At 31.0% G+C, this 26605-nt stretch overlaps 1 protein-coding gene across 6 annotated transcripts in view; it reads left to right on the top strand.

The window, feature by feature from the left end:
• Positions 1-26605, top strand: part of LOC126734957 (cordon-bleu protein-like 1) — a 68436-nt gene that overhangs the window by 35174 nt on the left and 6657 nt on the right. The window contains exons 3-10 of one of the 6 annotated variants that reach the window (XM_050438812.1): positions 2812-2980; positions 3033-3243; positions 12145-12356; positions 13827-14064; positions 14537-14794; positions 20512-20652; positions 24359-25045; positions 25305-26410. In XM_050438812.1, the coding sequence (XP_050294769.1) occupies positions 2812-2980; positions 3033-3243; positions 12145-12356; positions 13827-14064; positions 14537-14794; positions 20512-20652; positions 24359-25045; positions 25305-26410 (3022 nt within the window). Of the gene's footprint in view, positions 1-2811; positions 2981-3032; positions 3244-7233; positions 7407-7531; positions 7725-12144; positions 12357-13826; positions 14065-14536; positions 14795-20511; positions 20653-24358; positions 25046-25304; positions 26411-26605 lie in introns of those variants that run through there. The other 5 variants (XM_050438817.1, XM_050438816.1, XM_050438814.1 and 2 more) reach the window with 5 other exon arrangements.

Raw genomic sequence — 26605 nt, 5'->3', positions numbered from 1 at the left:
CCATTGACTTTGTGTCCCTCCAATTTCTGAATTTTTATTATTAAGAAGTCTCTTTGAGAAAAATGAACTACTTTTTTGAATTTACTATATAAGGGTTATCAATAGAGATAGAATGGTGATAGAGTAAGGTAGTTTTTGAGGTGCTGATAGATAATGAAAGAGAAATTCTTTCTGGTATATAATCGACGACATTCTTTAAGAAAATCAGACGAAAAAGTAGAAGAAGGAGGAGAAGAAGAAGAATAAGAAAACAACAAAGAATAAAGAAGATTAGCAAGATTGATCATGATAGAGTAATGAAGCTTTTGACATGATGATAAATAGTCGAGAAAGAAGTTCGCTAGCAAGATTTTTCAAGATTAGTTAGCAAGATTCTTCTTTGACAAATAGGAGGAAAAAGAGTGGCAGAATGCACTATTAATTTTTGAAGGTAAAGAAGAAAGAAAAGAAGAAGGTGAAGAACAAGTAGGAGTAGAACGAAAAGAAGAAGAAGAAGAAAACCAGGAGGAGGAGGAGAAGAAGAAGAAGTAAATCGAGAAGGAGCAGAAGAAGTGAAGAGGCGTTTAAGATGATAATAGATAGGCGAGAAACAAGTTCCCATAAAAATTGTTTCTGGTATTTAATCTACGACTTTTTATTCGCCCAATGAGAAGAAAAAGAGTAAAAGTATGCTGAAGTAAGATGAACAAATAAATGATACAAGAAATTAATAAAGGATAGTATATTTGAAAGGTTTTTTTTTCTATATAAGAGTTGTCAATGGAGACAAAATAGTAATTAATATATTTTTAAATAGCATTTACATATGTTGTCGTAGTGAGTTAATGCATTAATTATATCTGTCTGTGCCTACATGACGCATCTAATATCTTAAAAATCGATAAGGTAGAGAAAAAAATCTAAAAAAATTAAAGGCGAAGAATAGGAAGATGAAAAAGAAGAAGAAGAAGAAAAGCAAGGAGGAGAATGATTATGATAGAGTAAAGAGGGATTTGAGATGATGATAGATAACCAAGAAAGAGGTTCTTCAGCAAGATTCTTACTGCTGTATAATCTAGACACAATCTACGATTTCTTCTTTGACGACTGAGAAAAACAAGAGTGAGAATATGAACAAAGAAACGTAGATCTTTTTTTCCCTATATGAGAGGAGGAAGAAGAAGAGGAAGATGATCATGTAAAAAGGCCGTTGAGATGATAATAAATAGTCAAAAAAGACGTTCCCCGTCAAGAATTTTTTTGGTTTATATTCTACGACTTCTTCTTCGATGAATAAAAGTGAAAATATGCTGAAGTGAGATGATGAATAAAAACATGAATGGTGCAAGAAATTAATAAAAGACAATAGATTTTGGGTTTCCTTTATTATTACTATTTCTTTATTATAAGATATGGTATATAATCTATGACCTTCTTTAAGAAAAGAAAAAGAAGAAGATGAACAAGAATGATCATGATAGAGTAACGATCGAGGCTTTTGAAATAATGATTAATAGTCGATAAAGAAGTGCGCCAGTAAGATTCTTTCTGGTATCTACTCAACGAGTTCTTCTTCAATGAATGAAAAGAAAAAGAGTCAGAAAGAAATATGCTAAAGTGAGATGAAAACATGAATGATGCAAGAAATTAATTAAAGACAGTAGATTTTAAGTTTTTTCTCTATTAAACAACTGTCAATAAAGAGAGAATGATGAAAGAGTAAGATAGCCTTTAAGGTGATGATAGATAATTGAGAAAAAACATTGCCATTGATTTTCTTTAAGAACAGAGAAAGAACCAACAAAAAGAATGAGATGTCAAAACAAATGATGCAAGTGACCAATAAGGGACAAGAGATTTGCCAATGGAGATAGAATAATGATAAAATAGGGAGAAGACAATGTTTTTATTGTAACTCCATTATTGGCAAATTATTCATTCATTAATTTTTTTTTTTGAAAGTGTATCCATACTAAGCATAACATACAACCTCTAGAATATACCTTTTGCTATATATTTCGTTTATATCTTAATTTATCAACTTATTACTTAGTTGATTAATTCAGTTCAAAGAAGCATACTTCTTAATGTAAAGATGTGTTCAACATCTTTTAAAGTTTGTTTATCACTTAGCTTTTAATGGAATTTAGAAACCATACATTTTAGTCCAAATAACAGTCTAATTAAATTGGTCTTAACTAATCAGTAATATTTGTCAGTGTCGAAAAAAAATGAAACGGAAACCTCTTTATTGACTTCTATTACAAATTCATCAATTTGATTCTTGATGCTTTTAAATTAACGATCACCTACGAGAAAAATGATACTGTTGCCCTTCTTATTAAAAATTCTTCCACCTATACCAAGCGCGCTATACAAACTATTTTTCCTGTAGAAATTTATCAATTTAATTACTTAGTTGATGAATTTTGTTCAAGGAAGCGTACTATAGCTCCTCTTGCTATAACGATGATTAATTGAACATCTTTTAAAATGTACTCATCACTTCTCTAATAACCTTTTGTCAATATTTCCAAAACCAATTAGCTTTTATTGCAATTTAGAAACCACACATTTTAAACGAGTCCAAATGACATTCTTTAATTAAAATGACCTTAACTAATCAGTGATAAATTCCAACAAAAAAAAATGTCCGGTCATTGCACGTTTTCTAATTTATAAAACTCGACTTGACACATTAATATTGAAACAACAATTATTTAACATTTAAGTGACAAGCGATGCGGGTTACAACATAATGAGACGCAAATATTTTATGTAATAGATGGGAATCTTAATAATAATTAAACAGGATGTTTTATTTATTTTTAGCACACCAATGATGGACCTTTTGGTGCAAATCACCACCGTCCATCACCTACAACTGTCCAACCATACATTGCAAGTGCTCGGCATGGCCCCTACAAAAGAACACAGCGACAAAGTTTTACCTTTTAAGCCAAATACTCCAATTGGAACTCTGGATACTCAACATATAAGAGTGAGTAAGGGTTAAAGTTAAAACGATCCGCATGTTTTGACCCGTTTTTTAGGTTCTGCCAAAAAGGAAAATAGCACCAGTTCCAAAATGCGTAGCACCAGGACATCAGCCTTTCGAAAGTACCTTCAGATTGAAAGTTCATCTGCCTAGAAATCAGCTTTATGTGACAAGGGTTGGTCAGAATGTTCTGTTGGATGAAATCATGAGGAAAGTGTGCGAGGAGAAGAATTTGGATCCGGCAAAGTATGACTTTAAACATCCAGGTATTTAGGATTTTTAAAAAATTAGTTTTTTAAGTAGGTGCACCTGAAGTAGGAATTCTAATCGTCTCAATCAAGAATTTTCCTAATTATCTCTATTTGTTTTATGGTTCCAGAAGGTTTTAAGACGTAAGCGTAAGATCATTTATGAGTTTGTGAAAGGAGATTTGCTTACGGATATGGTGGTTGTAACATTAAAAGCTGATGATCAGAAGATAAGAAACACAGAAATCTCTGACTTACAGCATGTTATTTAGTTTATGCTTTAGATTTTTCAATTTAATTGAAAAAATGAAATAAAATGAGATTAAAATATGAAATGTAAAAAATGTATAAAAGACAAAATGATCAAAAACAGAATGATGATAGATTGAAAAGGTACTTGAAATGACGATGGATAGTCGAGATTTTTCACCAACAAAATTTTCTTTATTATATAATAAACAACGCACTTTGAGAAGAGAGAAAACACAAATAAAAAAAGAGACGAAAAACAGTGAGATTATGCTGAATTAAGATGAAAAGAATGAGAGGAAAAAGAGTGAGATTATCCTGAAGTGAAATGAAAATATGAATGATGCCAAACATAAATAAGAAACCCTAGATTACGATAGATAGTTGAGAATTATCAGTACCAGAAAAGATCTACAAAGAAAAATAGGTTTTTTTGGAGAAAAACTCATTTTTTTCATAGAAAACAGAATTTATGTATTCATTAAGAAAATATTATTTTTGGAGAATGACCCTTAAAAATTATGAAAGTTAGAATTGGCTTTATGATTGACAAATAGTTGACAACTATGATATTTGACATTAACATGACAAATTTCAAATTTTTCGGTTAAAGTGTGTATCTGTGACAGGGTTGTCACAACTGCCTGGAAAAAAATTCTTATTTTTAAGCGTGTTTTACTGTAAAATTGTAATATTTTTAATACTTATTTTTAGCTACTTTTTTCCCGAAAATTCAATAATAAAGCCATATTTTTAATAGCATTAACGTTTAAGTCACAAGCAATAAAACTTTCTTAAAAATCAAGAAAAATTAAGTATGTACTCATTTTCAGCTACTTTTTTTCAGAAAATTCAATTGTAAAATCAAACTTTTAATATCTGAACATCGACTGATATACATCACAAGGCGCCAAATGCAAAAAAAAACTAAGACAAGAAAATAAACAATAAGAAAATTAAACAAGAAAATTTAGAAAGCTAACAGATATTTAAGAAAACTTGGGAATAATGCTCGTAAGGTGACGCTTTTGATGCCTTTTGACACCGCAGGGTACTACTTACGAGAAACATCTCAAAAGGTGTTTTTTGAGTCTAAAGGAAAAATAAAAAAGCTTTCAAATTACTCTTATTCCACAACTGCTTAGAAGAAATAATTAATTTACATAATTTCTTGAGCTTCAATTTGGTGATACTCTAAGGCCCCCTAATCAAAAAGACGAAAAAGAGCAGATAAGAGAAGAACATTAAATAAGAAAAATGAGAAAGCTGACGCATACTAAAAAAACTGAGAATAATATTTTTAAAGTGATGATTTAATAGGGATCACTAATGAAAGAACTTTTAAAACCTCACTTCTTCATCTCTCTCTTGACTCACCAAGAGATAAATTAAAAATATTATTTAATGAAATAATTAAATAATTGATTTACATACAGTACTTGGGAGATTGGGTTCAGCTGACTTCTAAAGCCTTTTAAATAGAAAAACAGAGAAAAACGAGTAAACTAATAAAGTGAAAAATTATAAGAAAATAAATAAGAAAAACTAGAAGGCTCACACATAGTTAAGAAAAACCAGAAATAATCAAAAAATTCTCTTAACCATCAACTAAGTACTCATTTTAAGCTACATTTTTCTGAGAATTCAGATTTTTTTAAAAAAGATTCAGAATTCAGTCAGATTCATAATAGCTTAATATTAGCTAATACGTTAAAAGGCTCCAAATGAAAAAAGAAACTAAAACAAGAGAATAAACAATAAGAAAATTGAGAAAGCTAACACATATTTAAGAAAATTTATAAATAATGCTAAGGTGACGTTTTTGAGGCTTCTTGACACCATAGGGTATCTACTACTAGTGAAGAGCGCCTCAACAAGGCCTTTTTGAGTCAAAAAAAATGTATTGCTTATAGGCGTTCAAATTACCCTTCTTCCTCAACTGCCTAGAAGAAATAATTAATTTACGTAAATTTCTTGAGAAACTGGCTTCAATTGACATTCTACGGCCTCCCAATCAAAAAGACAAAAAACACCAGAAAGCAGCAATAAGCAATACGCAATAAAGTAAAAAACAATAAGAAAATTAAACAAGAAAACTGAGAAAGCTGATACATTCTGAAGAAAGAACTGAGAATAATGTTCTTAAAGTGACGTTTTGACCTCTTTAACTTTATAGGGACCATTAATAGAACAACTCGAGAAGAGAGAAAAAAATAAAAAAGAGGAAAAAGAAGGAAACGAATGAAAAACAGAGGATATTAAATATTTTTTTCAAGTAGTACAGTAATATTCTTTGAAGTACAGGAGGTGTTGGAGTTTAAGGTAGATTTCCTGGAGCTAAAAATTCTAAATTGGAAGCTTTAGGAGACATTTGCTTATGTTGATTTCCTAGAACAATTGAAGTACTACATATAAATCATGAAAGAATTTTTGTATGCCTGAAATAGATCTTTTCGGATCCTATCAAGACTTCTTTTTATGAAATAAAATGCGAAGAAGTTGAAGAACTATTACTAAAATATTACACTTATCTATTACCTAACATATTAAACCTACATAAAAAGATAAAAAAGCAGAAGCAGCACAATTAAAATTATACAACGCAAAGGGAGAAATACTGGTCTATGAAAAATGAAATCATTAGAAAAAAAGTTTTTTTTTCAGGGTTTAAATCCAAATTTTCAATTTTAAGAGTTTTTTGAAAAAAAAGTTTTCCCATCTTTTAGGTCTCTAGTTCTATTGGTTTTGGAGATATAGTAATTTTGTCTCTCTTTTTTTCAATTTTCAGCTTACAAGGCCAATTTCTTAATTTTAAAAAATGTTTGGAAAAAACGCTGGAATAGGTGCTTAGTGATTTTATTAGAGGAATGTTTGTTAAAGTTGTTAAGACTCTAGCCATATTGCTTTCAGAGATATAATCATTTTGTCCCTAGGAGCTTCTAATTTTATTTAAATTTTTAGCTCTTTTTTTAAGACTAATTTTCCAATTTTAAATTTTTTTGTGAAAAACACTGAATTACGTGTTTTTAGTAATTTTATTGGAGGATCATAGATCAGGATATCTGTATTTTAATTTTTAAGACTCTAGTCCCATTAGTTCCAGAGATATATTCATTTTAACCCTAGAAGCTCCTACTTCTTTTTAACTTCTAAGGCTATTTTTTTAATTTTAAACTATATTTTTATAGATATAATTATTTTCTCTCTAGAAACTCCTAGTTTTTTTAACCAAATGTGTGAAATTCGAAGGCTAATTGTTTCTTTTTAGGTATCGGTATCGGTGTAAGGTATCGATTGATTTTATAAGACCTACTTGTGTTACAATAATGAAACCTCTAACTGTCTTAATAAAACAGTTTTGTTCTTAGGGCAATATATTTTTATTTAAGCATAATTCACTTGAAGCCTTATATGCAAGTGATAGTAAAGAAAATTTAGAAAAATATGAAACAAATGACCCTAAAGTTACCGCGTTTTCACATTGCCATTTTTCCGTATATACAATTTTGTTGGCATACCTATTTCCCTCATTAACTAATAAACCATAACATTCATCGATAAATTACGTCGCTTTTAAGTACATGCATTCATTCCAATACAACTGGGACACATTTCAAATCAGATAACACCCTGTAGCAGTAGTACTGCTAATAACTTGATTGACATTAATTACTACAACCTTATCATTTATTTATTAACTACCTTCGGTCTTATCTTACCGGGCAGACAATACCTTAGTGATTTGGCTTTTGGGTTGCGCTTGTTGTTTTGTCTTTTAACTGTATAAAATTTAAATTATATGGCACCTGAAAAAAGGATTTTATTATCAGTTTGGGTACATAAAAGCTCGTGACGTAATTACCACGGAATTTATAGTGATTTTAACTCAATGTTAGTGAGAGCCTTTTTAGTATAAAAGTGTAGCGTTATCTGTAAGTGGATTCAAATTTGATTCTATAGGTGGGCGTATCTAATTAATTTAGTTATAATAAATAATTACAACAACAATTTGATCAACGGGGATATGAATTTATTTATTACCTACCTGCGCAACGCAATTGTTAGGTCATCAGTGCAAATAGGATTTTATTTTATTAATATTGTCATTAGTGTAATAATGTATTTTTATTGTGGTTTTATGTGTTGAACCAGGTGTGTTTTTTTTTAAATAGTGAGGTGTAAGATAATAATTAAGGTGAGGGAGGTACATTCCATGTTACAAGAATGGCACTAAAAGGAGCTACATTTCAGTAAGATTCTACGTTTGTTCTTTTGCATCAAAATAAATATTTCAAATTGTTTTCTTTTCACTTTTTATTTAATTTACTGAATCTTTTCCAGTGTATCAATAATTAATTCAATATTTAATTTTTGTTTGTATAGCTTCTTTTATTCCCTACAACATTTTTATTGAACAGTTTTTTTTTCCGCATATTTAGGACAATAGAAATGCATTTAAAAAAATTATGTTTTTTAGTTGTTGCAAGAAAAATGTGTTTTTTTTCAAAATTTTTTATTTAAAAAAATTTATCCATTTACAACTAAAATTTAATATTTAAAGATTTTTTATATAGCTTTTTCAATTCTATACAACATTTGTATAAAACAATATTTCCTCCTACTATTTACGAAAATAATAATAAATAAATAACACGTTTATTTAGCCAAGAGCTCCATATGAAAACAAAATAAATATATAATTTATAATTACTGGCAAGTTAATATATACTCTTTTCATGATTTTTTTAATATATTTCTGTTTTTAATACTATAGCTACGTACATCTTTTTACTTTAGTTAAACATAAACATACCTTGGAAACTTTTTTGTTTAGCAAAAAATATATTTAAAACATTTAACATATTATCTATTGATGTATATCTATCACAGTTTAGAATCGCTCTTAGAGCTGGGTTTTGAATTTTTTTAAACTTTTTGTATTTTGGTAAATAATAAGATAAAGTTGCACAGAATTCCAAGTGGAATTCAGCTATACTATTATACAAGAGAAGTGTTGTGTACGATATTATATATCGATTTATTTTACATATATAAGTCAATGATTTTGTCTAAATCATATCAAAATAATCAGCATGCCTTTAAAATTTTAGATAATTTAACCCAAGTGGTTCAGTCTCCAACTCGAATTTCAAGCATTGGAGCCAAGTTAATTCATGTTCTTGTTACTTCGGCTCCTGGCTTAATCACGGATGTGCAGGTTATTAATATGGATGACATATCCGATGATTGTTTAGTATTAAGTAAATTAAAACTTGAAAAAACCCATACACCAAAGTCTTTACGTACTTACAGGGACTATTCAAATTTTGTTTTCGTAGATTTTCTTAATGACATTTTAAAAATTAACTGGCAAAATATATTTAACTTTACTGATATTGATGAAATGGTAACTCTTTTCCAAAAAAACGTAATTTATAAAATCTACTGCAACTGGTTCTGATGGCATGGGCATTAAAATGATCACTTTTAGTTCCTTATTTAACACCCTATATAACTTTTATAATTAATAAAGCACTTGTATTATCAAAATTTCCATCTGAATGGAAGAATGCTGATTTACTGCCTATCCCAAAAAATAATACCCCTACGGAATTTTCTCATTATCGACCTATAAGTATATTGCCAACCCTTTCTAAAATATTGTATATGTATATGCAATTAAATGATTTTTTTAGACTTAATTCCATAATTCCTATTACTCAGTCAGGGTTTCGATCGCAGCATGGTACCACGACAGCACTATTGCATATATGTGATGATATTTTTAGTGCTTTGGATAATAGAGAGGTTACTGCATTAGTGCTGCTGGACTATAGCAAAGCGTTTGATACTCTGGATCACTCTCTTCTTCTTACCAAACTAAAATATTTTGGATTACACGAGTCGGCGCTGAGTCTACTTTGTGATTACTGAAGTAATAGAAAGCAAAGAGTGCGCTTAAATTCCACCTTTTCAGAATATTTAAATATTAATCAGGGAGTTCCTCAAGGCAGCATTTTGGGGCCACTACTATTTTCGATTTATACTTGTGATTTTTCTGAATTCCTGCATAACTGCAAGTCTCACCAATATGCAGATGACGTCCAACTCTACTCAGCTTTTCCGATAAATGAACTGAATACTGGCTTAGCACGCATTAATACCGATTTAAATCAAATTGTACAGATGTCTAATTTTCATGAGCTGGCTCTCAACGGTACTAAATCTAAGCTATTACTTCTTGGAATGCCTTAATCTTATCATTTGAATTTACATGTTATTATCGATGGAAATATTATACAACCATCTGACTGCGAAAGAAACTTAGGCATTCTTCTTGATAATCAGCTTAATTTTGTAAAACATATTTCCAGTATTTTACAAAAAGCCTATTATAAATTGAAAATTCTATACATGCATAAAGATATTTTATCTTCTGATGTTAAACTCAAATTAAGTGATTCGTTGGTTCTCTCTTTAATAAGCTATGGTAGTGTACTCTTCTGGCCAACTCTTGCTCAAAAGGACAAGTTAAGCCTACAAAAGCTACAAAATGCTTGCCTAAAGTTTTGCTACGATAGAAGAAAATTTGATCACGTCACCCTGTTATTTATTGCCTCTGGCTGGTTGAATTTGGAATAAAATCAATATGGCTGCTCTTGTTTATAAGGTACTCCATATTAAACTTCCCCAATATCTATATGACAAATCATCCAGTCATAACAGCATACATGGCCGTGAAATGCGCCACTCTGCAAACCTTTTGATACCAAATCATAGAACTTCCAAATTCCAAGGGTCTTTCAGTTATAGCGCGGTTAAGGTATATAATTCATTGCCAAATAACCTTAAAGCTAAAACCTCGGCTGTCTTATTTCGAAAAGCTGTCAAATCTTACTTTTCTAACACTGCGAACTAATAACTAAAATATAAAAAATATATTTCATTTCATTCTAAGTTATATCACTAATTACTTACTTATTACTTTTTTCTTTCTTTTATAAACTATTAAACTATATTTTATAATCTAATTATAATTATTTTAATAATTAATTACGTCATGTGATGTAAGCAAAATTCTATTTTAGGCTTCTCTTCTTATTTTTTTTCTGTATGTTCTTCATAATGTTTAAAACTTATTCAATTTATTATTTACATTGTTATGCTTTTGTATGTTTAGTTAGCAGTGCGGTTAGATAGCGTAGCCCCAGGCTAGATCTCGCCGCATTTTTGGTTTATAACTTTTGTAATTATTTTCGTAATATAAAGGCATTTATTATTATTATTATTATTATTATTATTATTATTATTAGGGTCAAACATTATTCCTGAATACTTAATGTTACTCTGATATACAATTTTCGCCCTATTTATCATTATATTATTGTCATTAAGATCAACATTCAATAGTTTTTTGTTTTTTTATCAAATAAACAGAACATAGACTTAATTAATAAAACATAGTCAATCAAATATCAGTTTCAGATCATTATTTATACCCTTTTACATGACAGTTTACTCGTTATATAAATCGTCGTGTCGTCTGCAAACAACTCAAATTTGGTATGTTCTACACTAGCAAGACAATTTATATACATTAAAAACAATAAAATAATATATTTATAAAAAAATGCGAAATAATTTTTATAATATATAAATAATAATTTTCGAAAATAATTCATATTTAAACATTTTTTTTTAAATTTTTGCACAAAATTTTTTTTAATAAATCATCTTTTATTTTTTTTATTTCAAAAAATGTAAAAGTGAAAATCAAGATTCTAATATTTTTTTGTATTCTAAACTATATTAAGCCATTCTAGCTCCTTCTATTTTATACAATATTCTTATAAAACAATTTTCTCCCTCTTATATTTACAAAAATTAATGTATTAAAAAAATGTTTTCTTTAATATCTAAAAAAAAAATTTTTTTCCAAGAATCTTTTATTATGGGCACTATCGGGAAAATTCCAACGGTTTTGTGTTGTTTTTGGTCTAGTCACTTTTAAAAAAAATCAATTTTTGGTGAAAAAACTCGATACGGAGGATAAATTTAATGATGGATGAAAAATCCCAAACTTTAAAGTTCGATATCTCGGTTTCTATGGGCACCATCGGGAAAATTTTAACGGTTTTGACTTAGTTTTGTCCCGAATGCAATGAGACCATTCGCATGGTTGTCCATTTTTGTGCTAAAAAACGAGGTCAAAAAATGAGTTTTTCCGAATTTTCAAAGTGCTCTCATTTTTTCCCAGTGCAAAATGCTTTTAAAAATTTATTAAACTGAGTACATCAATTTTAAATTTAACGAAAAACAATATTTTCTTATTCTATTCAGGGCTGATGCCTCATATTAAGCAATATTTCCATGAAATTCTTATAATGTTTATTTTTTTAAAGGTTCTAATAATGTTATCAATATGTACTGGCTATATCCTTAAGTATGTTCCTGGAAGGTGCTAATACGTTCACCATATTAGTCATAACTTAATATAGTATTATCACTATAATATACGAATTTGAAAAGTATTTTAAAACAATGTTTAGTTATAATATAAAGAACTCCCTAGACTTTAAATATGACGATATCATCTAATATATCAAACGCATCCCTTCACTCTTAAACTGTCAGTTTTATCTTAGAAACTAAATTGTAAATCCTTTCTAGAAAATCTCGATGAAATATTGGATCCGAAGCTGACATTAAGTGACTACCAGATAACGGAGATATACGTCGTTCACAAAAACTCGATAAATTTAAATAGGGCTTTTTCTACGGCTGATATAATGGCTTTAAGGAAAGAGGAGGAACGAAAACATATAAACAATAAAACCGGCGGAGTTTTTAACCTTATTTTTGGACATAAACGTGGAAAACCGGTAAGTTCTTAAGATACTTATAGGAAAATATGTATATAGTTTTAGTGTGCGACTACGAAGTAAAGTTAGGGGCCTTTATTGTTTTTTTTTTAATTAAAATTTAAGGTATATTCCTTTAGTTAAGTAAAAATTTGCTTTATTCTAGGCAAAATACAACTAATCAGAGTCGAACCTAAAAATGCCTAGTTTAACAGTTTTTTCTGTTTTTATTATTTTACTGTCATTCATCCACTGTTATCACAAATTTTATTACTTAATAGAATGTCTACAATTTTTGTAATTTTACGGCCAACTAAATTCCTGTTTTTTTAACGATATAAATGAATTAAAAATCCATTTTTTGGACTATTTTTCTAACCCTTCCTAAAATCTTTTTTGGATTCTACACAATTTCTGATACAATTTCTGAAATCTTAGAGCCAATTAAATCCCTGTTATTAAAAGCTTCTTATTAATTTTTAAGCTCTTCCTAATATTATTTAAAGAAAAAATATTTGTTCTGGATTTTAAGGCCACAATATATTTTTTTTAATAATTTTCGTATGAGAAAAAAAAGAAATAGTATGCTCTTTTGATACTTCAAAGCCATGTCCCATATCTCTGTTTTCCCCCTTTTTGTCCCTTGTTTTATAGCAAATAGTTTGAAAGCCACTATAAAGCAGTAAAGTATCCAATAATTGCTTATTGATTATTCTGCTTCATTTAGCAGGTGTATCCGATAAAGTTTAATGGATAGTTTAACTCGAATTGGAAATTAGAAAAAAAAATAAAAATTTAACTCTAAATATATACTTTTTTAAGACTCTTGTATATAAGGACAACATAGGAGAATAAATATAATTGCATTATTAGCTCTCTTACAGGGAAATATACTAAAGCAAACAAGATTAATTAGAAAGCGCATATCATGTCCTATTAAGTTATGCATAAAATAATTTAAATAGAGAATAAGAGAAAATAAAGCACATTGTTTAAATATTACGTATTATTATTTTTCATTAAACTAGGTTAATATTAAACTAAATTATAAGTTTGTGAATACTTTAACTGTTTGAATAATGTTAATATATAGATAATGATATCTCTACACGTAAAGTAGTAAAAATACGTATGTTTAATTGTTTTAATGACATTTTACAAAATAATCTCGATATTTGTAAATATTGTAGAGTCCTTCAACTTTAATATTAGAACAATTGATTCAGAATTAAAAAGTGAAACAGTTACCGAAATTTATTTATTCATTTATTTGTAATTTACAGATTATATTACACTAGGTAACTGATCCTATTACAAAGTACAATCCTTAATCTAAATTATTATTGCATCGAACTATAATTACATGGTTTTTAAAATTCTTTTCAGTTAGGATAAAGTATTAATAAATAATTCTCTTTTATCCTGTATTTTTTTAAAGAAATTATATAATTTAATTAACAAGTAATTAAACATATTTTAAATTTAATTTAGAGCACTGTCTCAGGATCAATATCAAGCGACAACCGTTCGATATCACCATCACACAGCGAGGATGCCAGATCGGTTACACCCCCCGTTGTTCAACATCCCCCGATAGTGGCTCCACCGAAGAACGATCCACCACCGGACAGGCCAAAACCCCCACAAAGAAAGAGACGGCCAGCACCAAAACCCCCACAGATACAAGTAACAGAACCGGTTAAAGAAGAAGAAGTTAAACCAGTACCTGGTATGTATGACTATATCTAGAGGAGTACTAAGGATTTTAAATTAGTTATTTTTTACCTTGGGGATTGCTGAAGAATTTAACATGGGTCTTTACGATTTCTTAATGAAACTCAATGCTTAAAGACGAAACAGGACAGGAGCATGCGCTTAACTGTCCTGTACAGAAAATATCAAGATTTTTTAAAAGATCTTTCACCAGTTTTTGAGACATGTAAATTTTTATTAGTTAAAGAAAATATTGGAACACTGTACAGGTCAAGGATAAAAACAGCCATAATATCCCTCGGATTTTTAATAAATATAGATCATAAAAAGGGCATTTAATTCTAAGCAAAAAAAGTTTTAAAAGTATAAAAGAAGTTTCCTTCTTTTTATCAAATCTTGTATATTTCTGCTTAATATGTTTTTACTTGCTAAATTGTATACAAAACTCAAAAGAAAACAAACTTTAAATTAATCTTTTTTGTCCATAGTGCTTCCAGTAGAAGAACCCTTAAACCCGGCTTCCAGAAAACCAAGCGAGAACGGAGTAACTATCTGCCATTCCCGGAATAGCAGTGATAGTTCTGGATACCACGAGGCGTCCATTTTGAGTGAACATTGCGCTAACGCATCACTACCGAGAGCTCGACCCAAGTCAGCTTTCGTTGGAGATTCGACATCACACCAGGGCACTTCGAATTTGAATAGTATGGCCGGCCATTCGAGGTCTACAACCAGTTTGGTTGGAGGTAAGTTAAAAGGAGCGATACATAGATCTTAAGCAACGTAGGTGGTGCATGGTAGCCTTGACGTAAACTGTTATTTACCGGGAACTTCTCTAAACACTCTTGACGATGTTCTATCGTACAGGTTTTTGAGAGCTTTTGTAATAGAGTGACTAAGATTGGTTTCTTGTAAAACTTTCATAACTTCTTGACAGGAACTGTATCATAGGCTTTCTGCATATCTATGAACATAAGATGAATTTCTTGGTCGACTGCTGACTTTTTTTCTATAACTTGTTTTAAGCAGAACATATTATCCGTATACATTCTTTTAGCTCGAAATCCTGACTGTTCTTCTTCTTCTTTCATATATTCCTGTACAAAGAGATCCTGGATTACACTTCCATACAGATGACCCATGGTACTGATTACAGATATACCTCTGTATTTCGAACATTCCAGTTTATTCCCTTCCTTATGGATGGTCGATATATATGTCTCTTTCCATTCTGCAGGGACAAGATCCCCATTTAGAAGTATTGCTTGTTAAAACAGTTTTTGAAGGCCTTTGAGGTCAGTTTTTGAGGGCAAGTGATTTGTTGAAACAGTTTTTCTGGCCCACAGTTGGTTAGCTCAGCGGGAATTCCTCCGGGACCTGTATCCCGATGCATTGTTGATTTGGTCAATATAGACGATAATTGTATCGCCCTTTACTATTACATATGTAGGTGTGTTCAACAAATTTTCTTCGCTGTTTTCAGTCAACAGCTTTTGATAACGATCGGTCCTTTTTTTTCTTTGTGGGTATAATTCGGACATTTGCCTTATTTTTTGAGTCGCAAGACTTTAAGTTTTTCATGAATATCTAGGATTGAGCATTTTTTCTGCCTATATAGGTGTTGATTTTCCCCACACTTTTTATCCCACATCTCTTTCTTTACTATACTTATAGTCCTTCTGGTTGTTCTTTTAATTTTTAACTTTTGGTCTCCGGCTTTCTGGTGCTGGGTGCTCAACCATTTTTGTTATAGTTTTTTTTTTTTGATGTACCAATTCTTTAATCTCATCGTTCCACCATAGTTTTTATTACGCTGTGCAACTTTTAGTTCGCCCTTTTCTTCTGGAGCCCTGTTCACTATGTTTTAATATACTTTGTCTTCAGGTTGTTGGTGTACTGTCATAAGAAGTTACTCGCCTAGTCTGTTTTGGTACGAATTCGGGTACTTTCAATAAATAGATTGCTTACATTATATTGTTTGGTTATTTTTGCACTTCTTTGTTTCTTATTATCGGTGAACTTCTGAGATCTTAATGAAACTAGCACTTTTGCTTTGACTAATGGTCTGAACTGCAAGTAGGTCCTCTATATGTTCGTACGTCATTTATTCGTAACATCGTATTTTGTCTTACGATTAGATAGTCAATGACAGAATTATGGTTTCTTTTATATTATATCCATGCGTATGTATGAATGTCATTATGTCTGAAATATCAATTTGTTCCTCTTACTAAATTCTGTTGACACATTTCGATCAGTCTCGTCCTCCGACCAATTCTACCATTTAGATCACCAAGTACTATATTATCAGTTATTTGTGGTTATTAAATTTTTTTTTGGTCAGCATTCAAGTCGCATCTAATAGCCATAAAATACAGAATGGTTATTGTCTTATATAATTTAAAGCCATAATTTGTATTTCACTTCTAGATAATATATCTCTATAGTAAGGGTAAAAATTTTGGTAATAAAAATCGGTCTTGAAATATAAAATTTTAGGCAAGACGTAATATGGACTTTTGTGGTTTTAAGGGCTTTGTGATTTTTGTGGTTAATAAGGTCATAAAGTAACTAATATTTAAGCCGTAAAAAAGATATTTCATTATTTAGCCATCATTTCGTTTTTTCGGGTAATAAAATCATTCTTCTAGTGATAAAAGAGATACACCAAGATAAATTATTAAAAAAATAAATATAAGCATAACTTAATGGGATGCGATTCTCTTTTTATTTTATATTGATGAAAATTTTTAATTAATTATAGAGTACGTAAAAAAGAACAATTCTTTAATAAAAAAATATTAGAATATGCATAACTTAATAGATTATGGCTCTCTTTTATTAAATCTGCAAGAATTGTACAGAGACTTTTATGATATTTGATTTGGGTGTCATTTAGTAAAATACGAAAAAAATAATTAACATTAAGTCATAATTTCGGATTTTCTTGGTCAATAAAGATGGTTATTTGATAATTGAGCTATCCTTAGGTTCTTGCTAATAAAGTCAAATGTTAGTTTTAAGAAAACATTAATTTATATATTTAAATAAAAAATTTAAAGCCATATTTGCTAAAAGTTTGAAGCCATTGTTCGAGCCATAAATTCTTACTGCTAAATTTCAAGTTTTTGGCCAATAAAGTCAAATTTAGGCCATATTTCTTGTAAATCTCAAGTTATCATTAAGCCATAATTTCGGATTTTCTTGATCAATAAAGATGGTTATTTGATAATTGAGCCATCCTTAGGCTCTTGCTAATAAAGTCAAATGTTAGTTTTAAGAAAACATTAATTTATATGTTTAAATGAAAAATTTAAAGCCATATTTGCTATAAGTTTGAAGCCATTGTTGAAGCCGTAAATTCTTACTGCTAAATTTCAAGTTTTTTAGCCAATAAATTTAAATTTAGGCCATATTTGTTGTGAATGTCAAGCTATCGTTAAACCATAATTTCTTTTTTTTAGTCAAGAGGTCATAAAATAGTTAAATTTTAGACCACAAAATCAGTAATTTAAAATTTTTTTAATTAATAGATACATCCACATAAAATGGTAAAATTTGAAGCCTTATTTGATATATATCTTAAGTCACGTTTAAAATATAATGTGACTTTCATCATTATAACAATTAGAGTAATTTAATAGCCATAATTATATGACAAATTATTTTAGGTTTATTAGAAATAAATGAAAATATATCGATCATTTTGACCCAATTGATTAAAAATTTGACTCAAAGTGGTCAGATTGACTAGTACTTTAAATAGAAAATTTGATGACTGAAAACCTGCTTGGAGAAAGATCATTTTATCAACTTTTATGACATTTACAGTGGCCGTTTTTAACTATATACAGCAAAATTATACAATATGTATCAGCCAAATGGAATAAATTCCATAATAAATAAATAGGGACATTTTCGAAGAAACGCTCAAATACGTCAATTGGTATTTTTACGTGCCTATTTTTTTCAACAAAAAAAATATACACGGTGTGTGTTATGTAACAGTGGTCAATATCAACTCTTTTATTTTAAATGAGACACCTTGTATATTACTAAATTCTTGGTGTTTTCAGAATATTCTAGACCTATTTCATGTACAATGTCCTTTACCGGAGATATCAAGTGTTTTTCGAATTATTGCAAAAAATTATTTGGTTACATGAATCCATTACAAAAAACTAATAAGTAATACTGTTTATCTTTCAAATAAACAATAAAAAGACATGAATGTCAATGTTTCCTACATGTTGAATATGACCACCACGAACCTGACAATATTCTAATCTTAAATAGAAATTTCTTCTAACGATACTCAACATCTCAGCTATAACCGACCTACTCGTAACCGTTGTCTTTTTTAAGTGTGCCAAGTAGACGGATTTAGTTTTGTAGATTCTCCTTAAAAAAGAAGTCTAATGATAAATCAGATCAGGGGATCGTTCTGGCCATTCTTTCGATCTTCATCTCCCATCCACGAATTTCGAATTGAATTTGGAATGGTTTTTCAAAGTTGGTACAACATTATTTTAGAACAGTGTTAAATAATTATCACCATTCAAATTGCCATCGATATACAAGGAACCTATGATATCATCTCCAATAATTTCTGGCCAAACATTGACTTTTTTAGTGTGTTTGGTATTTTATTCTGTCGTCCAGTGAGTATGTTATTCTGTTATCCATTTTCTTTAGACCAATAAGTGTAAAGGTGCATTCATCAGAAAACAAAACATGCTCTGATTGGATCTCATTGTTATCTAACTTTGCCATCATTTGTTTACAAAAATCCATTCTTCCTACATCGAACATCGAACATTGGCGCTGCTTTTTCGACAGAAGTATCTGAATTTTTCTCAAACCCAAGCATAATGTCCAATTTGGTATCATCACTTATTGCATTCGCAGCTGTCTTTTTATTATGTCTTACATACCCAAGCTCGCGAAAATGCTTTCCTATATTACTAATCGCTCCTTGGGATATAGGAGGAAAATTGGGAAATTTTTCATGGAAGCGAGCAACCTGCATTTATGTCCGTGGGTTATCTCTATAACGAAATCAACTGTAAAATTATCATTTTGTGTATTTCTGTTAAATAGATCATTCTTCTGATAAGCAGTTAACGAAATTCAAATGACTATGACACTGATGACTATTGCTGACAGACAATAATTTCCAAGGCCAAGCATCCAGAGTAAAGAATGCAAGTTTATTTATTTATTTTTTTACTCCCGTATCAGTAAGAACGTTTTTTGAAATGTTTACTTCCCAATTATCAAAAATAAAATGGAAAATAAATATTAAGTGTGTAATAAATTTTTGCAATAAATCGAAAAACGCTTAATATTTCCGAAAGAGTCGAAAATTGTTATAAGACATTATACATGAAATATGTTATGAATGTTCTGAAGAATTCAAAAATCGGGTAATATACAGGGTATCCCGTTAAAAATAAGAAAGGTAATATTGGCAACTGCTACAAAACACACTTTGTATAATTTTTCTTTGTTGAAAAAAAAAAGGCAAGTAAAAATACCTATAGACATGTCTTAGCATTTTTTCAATTACCCCATTTATATTATAGCATTTATTTCATTTAGCAAATACACTCTGTATAATAGATCAAATAAAACAAAGCAAAATCAACATAGATGTCATCTACATACATAATTAATACATTTTATCCGCGACTGATTTAAATTAAAAAAGAATTCGCGGTGTAGGTTGAAATTAGTTTACGTAGGTTTCAAGATTGGCCCGTAAAAACTGGTTCACAGATTCCCTTGGGTTCAGTCGATACAAAGTGGTTCTTAAAGGCAAACGCGTTCGAATATTTAGCTTCTTTTGCGACGCAAACGGTAGTCGCTACCTTATTTGGTCCATAAGGAAGTCTGCGTGCGATATACTTTCGTCTCTTTTTATTAAGTAAATTTTTTAAATTTCGATTATTTATATTGATACCCTGAAACGTGTCTGAACTAATTTCAAAGTTTGGTAAGTAATGAATTTCTGCATTGTTTCTTAGTTTATTATTTATATATGGGAAAAAGTATATAAAGTACACATAATAGAGCTGGAAAAGAGAGCTACTAACTAGTAATACTAACCCATAAGCGTTTTCATTATTCAATTTTTTGCATTTAACGGTAGGGTGTGAAAAATCCAATATTTCAAAAACCTCTGTTCAAAATACTTTTCTACAACGTTAATTCAGAGTGTTAAGAGTTTCTATGAAAACTCTTAGACCTACAGACATTTTCGGCCATGGTCTGTTACTAAAGATAACAATTTCCATATCCATGTTCAATATCTCAAAAACCAGAAAACTGCGACACAAAATATCTGATTATTATTTTCTGATTATTATCTGAGCATTAAGAAAACTTTCCTAACCACACCCGTTAAACTAAGAAGCTCCATTAAAAAATCTGATTTAATTCTAATATATTTTTAATCTTTTAGGTCGAAGAAAGAAAGCTGCTCCCCCTCCCCCACCCGCGGTACCAAGCCCATCAGTAACACCACCCAGTTCAGTAGTGGCCCAACCATCACAACCTAGTCCCGTAGTAGTTGCTAGTCAACCCGATAGCACCATCCAGCCAGGTAAGACACCCTCCACTCCACATAACTCACCACACGTGCATGTCAAAACCAAAAAACCAAACAAGCTGGTCAAAAAACGGTTTTTCACTATCGGGAAAACTATCCGGACGCTTAGAAATGCTTTTAGAAGGAAAAAAGGCGTGTCATCTCCAAGAGGTACCACCACTTTGGGTCGTATTTATCAAGATGAACGTGTGGGATCTGAAACAGTTGTGATTGCAGAGCAGGGGGTGTGCCAGTTGGAAATTGAAGAAGAGTTTAACTCTCTAAGCGTTGAGAAGGAAGATCTCAATACTCTTAGAAGAAAATTTGCTTACTCCATGCTTGATTTGAGTCAAAATGACCATCCTGTAACAGATCTCGATACAATCATTGATGAATCTGACCCAGATTTCTCCGCAATTCAGAAGGATTCTAATGAATTGAATAACGCTTCCAATTGGAATAGTCTTTCACAGGACTGCAATGCCAACAATTTTAAAACAAACTCTTGCACATCCCTTGTAACTATACAAAACTCCAAAGAGGTTCTATCAAACAAAAATGCCATAACCAGGACTTTTTCCATGAACGACGAGAACATGAATTCACGTATAGAGAATTACGACTTTAAACCTCCAGTGCTTGAAGCCTACAACATTACTCCCGCCAAAGGGTCCAGAAGGAGACTGGCTTCAACCAGAAAACTCAATAAGCCAGTGGAAGTTACTCTGGGGCATCAGATTAAAGAAAAATGTTCTTCTATGAAACTTAAGAGTAGCAAGAGATCCATAGAGGTGTCACCCAATAGGGTGATGACTAAGTCACCAGACGACGAAAACTGGAAACAGTTCATTTCTAAGTTGGATAGAATTATTGTTAGTAAAAGCAGCGAGTTTATATAAAATGTCTTAGCTTGTTTGGTTTATTGGTTGCTAATCAGCAGATTACATTAAAATGGTTTTATAGGCTAAAGGGAGAGATGAAGGATTTGATATTTGTTTAAATAGAGTATTTTCAGTCGCACTAGAAGATATTGAAGCAATGTATAATGAAAATCATTCAGGAAAATCAATCCTTGTTACATTGGATTCAACATTACTTAGTAGCTCTTCACTGCAAAGTGTTTTGGTATTCATCATTGCCATTGAATGTCTAGTGAATTAGAAATATGGTCCATTATTGTTCCGAATTAATTAACTGCAAATGATAAGATCACTTACAAGGAAAGAGATGAAGGATTCTACATTCGTTCAAATAGAATCATATAAGAATATTGAAGCAGTGTATAATAAAAGCCATTCAGTTCATTGTTACATTGGGTTCAATATTACTTAGTAGCTCTTCACTGAAAAGTCTTCTGGTATTCAGTAAGTTCTTTAGGATAATTTTTTACTATAAAAGATTGCCATTGCCAACGTTCCAGTAATATTCGAAACTAATTAATTGCAAATGATAACACCACTTACAAGGGAAGAGATTAAGGATTCTCTATTCGTTCGAATAAAATCTCTTTAATGGCAATGTAAGATATTGAAGCAATGTATAATGAAAGTCTTGTAAGTTCTTGTTATATTATCTCCAACATTACTCAGATATTCACTGTCTTTTAGTATTTAGTAGGTTCTATGGGATAATCTTTCACTTTAAGAGATTACCGTTGAATGTCCAGTAAATCAGATACATGTTCTATTAATTAATTGTAAATGATAAGACTAGTTTTTAAGTCATCAATGTTCAGCTTTTATGACATACATGTTTATTAGTTGTATCTCTTAAGTATTCCAATAAGGCAATAAAATGACTTCGTCCAATTGTACTTCACAGATGTACGTCCAATTGATAGTTTTAAGGTGGAAAAAATCATATAATGATAAGAACTTGACTCGGCAGCTGTAAAATATTTAGCAGAATCTATACAACTAGCTGTATAGTCATTACGTTTCCCATTAAAATTTTAATGAATCAACTCATCTTCATCCAGTTTTATCAACATTTGCGATTACTGTTCAACACAAGTAACAATCAAAGAACTTATTGGAATTTTTTGCTTCTTTACACCAAGACAAAATTGGTAAGTATCTTCAGCTTTCACTAAGTTTTTTTGACCGAACTTCAAAATGAAATTAATTTAGAAATAACTTAACCTAATTTTCATCAGATGCAGAAGAACTATAACCTACATCATTGATATATGAAGTTTTTTCAGTTTGTTTGAGATAGTTACTATTTGCATTGCTGATTTCTATTAAAAGATTTACAGTAAATGTCCAGTATATCAGAGAAACGTTCCTTTAATATTCCAAATTAATTAGTTAATATTCATAAGATCACTCACAAGGAGAAAGCTAAATTATTCTGCATTCGTTCGACTAGAATGTCTTCAATGGCACCAGAAGATATTAAAGCCTTTTTATATTGTGTTCAGTATTCATAAGTAGCTCTTTATGGAAAAGTGTTCTGATATTCAGTCAGTTCTTTGGAATAATTTTCTACTTTAAGAGTGTGCCATTGAGTGTCCAGTGAATCACAAAGACAATCCATTATTATCTACATCTTTACTAGTCGTATCTCTTGAGTATTCCAATAAACAAATGATTTTGTTCAATTGTAATTCAGACCTTTTCCTATTAACAAGATGGAGAATGTCATACAGTGGCAAGAATTTTACTGCTTAATAATATGCAAAATTTTTAGCAGAATCTATACGGCCAGCTGTATAGTTACTAAGTTTACCTTCAATATTTTAATGAATCAATTCATCTTCATCGAGTTCTATCAAGATTTGCAATTATTGTTCAACATTCAACGTTGAACCAAACAACTTATTGGAATGTTTTGCTTCATTACACTAAGACATAGTTGAGAAGTGTCGTCAGCATTGTTTCTAACTAAGTTTCTTTCACCGAACTTAAAAATGAAATTAGTTAAGTACGGTCAACCTAATTTTCATTAAATTCATTATTAGATGCAGAAGAAGAAATATGATCTACATCACTGATTTATGCTTTTTTTTCAATTTCTTTAGGATACTCACCATTTTCATTGCTGATTTCAATATGTCTAATAAATGCCCTATTAAGATATTTCCACTGAATGTCCAGTAAATCAGAGAAACGTTTTATTAGTATTCCAAAATAATTAATTGAAAATGATAAGATAAAGGTTCTTTGCCTGAACTTAAAAATAAAATTATTTGACTTGGTTTAACCTAATTTTCATCAAGTTTTTCATGCAAAAGAAGAAATATGATCTACATCACTGACATATAAATTTTTATCATTTTCTTCAGGATACTCATTATATTCATTGCTGATTTTAATAAGTTTAATGAATACTTTTTAGGTTTCTTCTTTTTAAGCTGAATTATCGACTGATGAAATATCATAAAGTTAAACAGTATCCTCAGCATTATCAATTTAGGTAAATTAGAAGTTTCTGCAATAAACTAAAAATTCTCAACACATCTAATCATGTGCTTCAGATAAGTCACTTCTTAATAATTTTCCATCACCATATGATTTCATTTTATCAACATCTTCTTGCCTGCTTTAAAAAAATATCCTCATCTTCCAAGGTCTTATAAGGATCATTTTCTACTGATCTGCTCATGTATTATTAACCCCGCTTCAGCTTTATAAACTAACCATAATGCACCTTAACACTTATGGAAAAACCCGTATTTTTCCTTTTGCACACTAATCAGCTTTTGTATTTTGCATGCTAGAGTTTTCTGAGGTGACGGACTTTACCGCTCAACCCCATACCCTCCCAATACCACCCAAACCCAAGCCGAGAAAGAAGTCGCCGAGTGATAGACCAAGAAGTGCAGTATTCACGTCATATGGGAGTTACGAGGAAAACGATTCCCTTATAGAAGTTCTACAGCAAGAAACTTTTGTAGATAATAAAGGAGCTTCTATGGTAGATATACATAAAACCCAAGATGTCCCTGGGGAAGACTACTCTATGGAGGAGATTCTTACCAGCCTGGAAATTATGAGACCTTTCATAATGAAAGGTGATATACCTCCAGCTGTAGAGGAAAAAGAAGAAATTGCAGAGGTTCAAGATATAATTGCCTCAAAAGAGTTATCCTCCCAACCTCCTCAAGTGATAGGCATGATCCCAAAAACTCCTAAAGATAAAAGACGAGATTTCAAAACGGGTTCTGAGACTGCCAGCACGATCAGTTCTACAGATGCTAATTCTGATATTGTCGAAGAAGCTGTTAATCCGTACATGAATCGCGATAATTCCTTTGCGAGTCTACGCAGTTGCATAAGTGAGCATGCACCGGGCTTAGGACATTACGAATGGAAAAAGTGGAAAAACTATGAGGAGCTGGATTCGATATCTTGCAGTTCGACCGGAGTGAGAAATGTATGGGTGGCTGGTGATACATCTGATACAGGCATGTTTACTTTCTTCTACTGTAACTTTCTTGTTATTGTCATGTTTAGTGTCTAGATGTATAGAAGTAGTTTCAGATCACTATTATAGGTGATGGTGATGGTAGTGAATTTGGTCCAAATCTTAGGGGATTTTGATGTATTTATGACAAAATCAAATCCACTACCTGAAAATCAAACGTGTACATAATTCGCTGATAAACTCATTCGTCATGTATTTGTTAACCACCAAGACTCCCACTGACACAATTTATTTTTCAGAACCGATATCCCCTCTCGATAGTAATTCTGCTTACCCTCCACTTACCCAACCAGTGGAAGAACTGATCCCTGAAATAATTCCTTGTAGTGATATTGAAGAGCTTGGAACACCTCCACCTCCTCCCGTTTTGGAAGAACCAACAGACAAAGAAGAGAAATCTGTGGTGGATGCTATAGTACCTTCAGAGGAAACATATGAACCTGTTGAAGAACAATCATCTTCACATGAACATCCACTCAGTGAAGACAAATCTTTGATAGAGGAAACCTATGAACCTCCTCCACCTCCAATTATAGATCAAGAGTTAGAATTCAATCAGATTACACCTAGAGCACCAAAACAATTTAGTCAGACACCCCAACCAGATTTACTTACTCTGAATTGGGAATACAAACTACCCCCTCCGCCACGTCCCTTTCGTGATGCTAGTCCAACCAATCTGACGACAAACCGGTCAGATACAGTAAGTGAGTTTAGGGATTCAGTGGTGACCTCTCCGGAGCTTTTTGAGAAACTACGTGCGGATGATAATCAGAGTGACATCACTCTTAAAAGTGAGGTTACGAGCGTTGCTAGTGAGGAGCCCCTAAACACTTTAAGTCTGGAGAATTTGGAGAAGAGACGTTCCCTGGTTTATAACAGGGAGATCACGACTAGCTTAAAAATGACTGATAAAGAGCAAAATTTTAGACCGTCACCACCTAAACCTGTTAGGAATGTACATTCGACGCACACCCTTCCTAACTTTAAGATAACGACGTACGAAGTGCCAAAGCATAAGAATATCACGGTGTTTGAAGATGATTCTATTAGGAGCAATACTCATTCTTTGCCATCTGGATTGACGAAGAATAAACTGGGATATTCTATGGATAACGTGAATCAGCAAGAGAAGGAGTATAATTTTTATAAACCGGAAGTCAAAACCAACGGGGTGTCGCGTTCTGGTTCGTTTTCCACGGACAATAGGTTTTCCACTAAACCGGTATCCAGGTCTAGGTCTACTTTAACACTTAATAAGCCACAGTTTGGCAAAAGGGATGACAATGGTAATATTTCGAGGAGCAATAGTTTATTTGACGTGTCGGGCTTGCAGAGTTTAGAGGTAAGTTTCCTTTTTTGGATTCTTTATTTTAAGGGTGTGACACATTGGGGTTTATTACTAATGGATGAGGGTTTTTTGGGTTAATTTGTTTGCTTATTTGAGTGGGCGAACACAAGGGTTATTAAGCACATTGTGTGAATTAAAAGTGGATAAAATCAGTTTTTTGTCGGTTTGAGAATTATAAAAATAGTAATT

This window comes from Anthonomus grandis, chromosome 4 (assembly GCF_022605725.1).
Source record: "Anthonomus grandis grandis chromosome 4, icAntGran1.3, whole genome shotgun sequence".
Lineage (NCBI taxonomy): Eukaryota > Metazoa > Arthropoda > Insecta > Coleoptera > Curculionidae > Anthonomus > Anthonomus grandis.
This window is presented reverse-complemented; position numbering and strand designations above follow the sequence as displayed.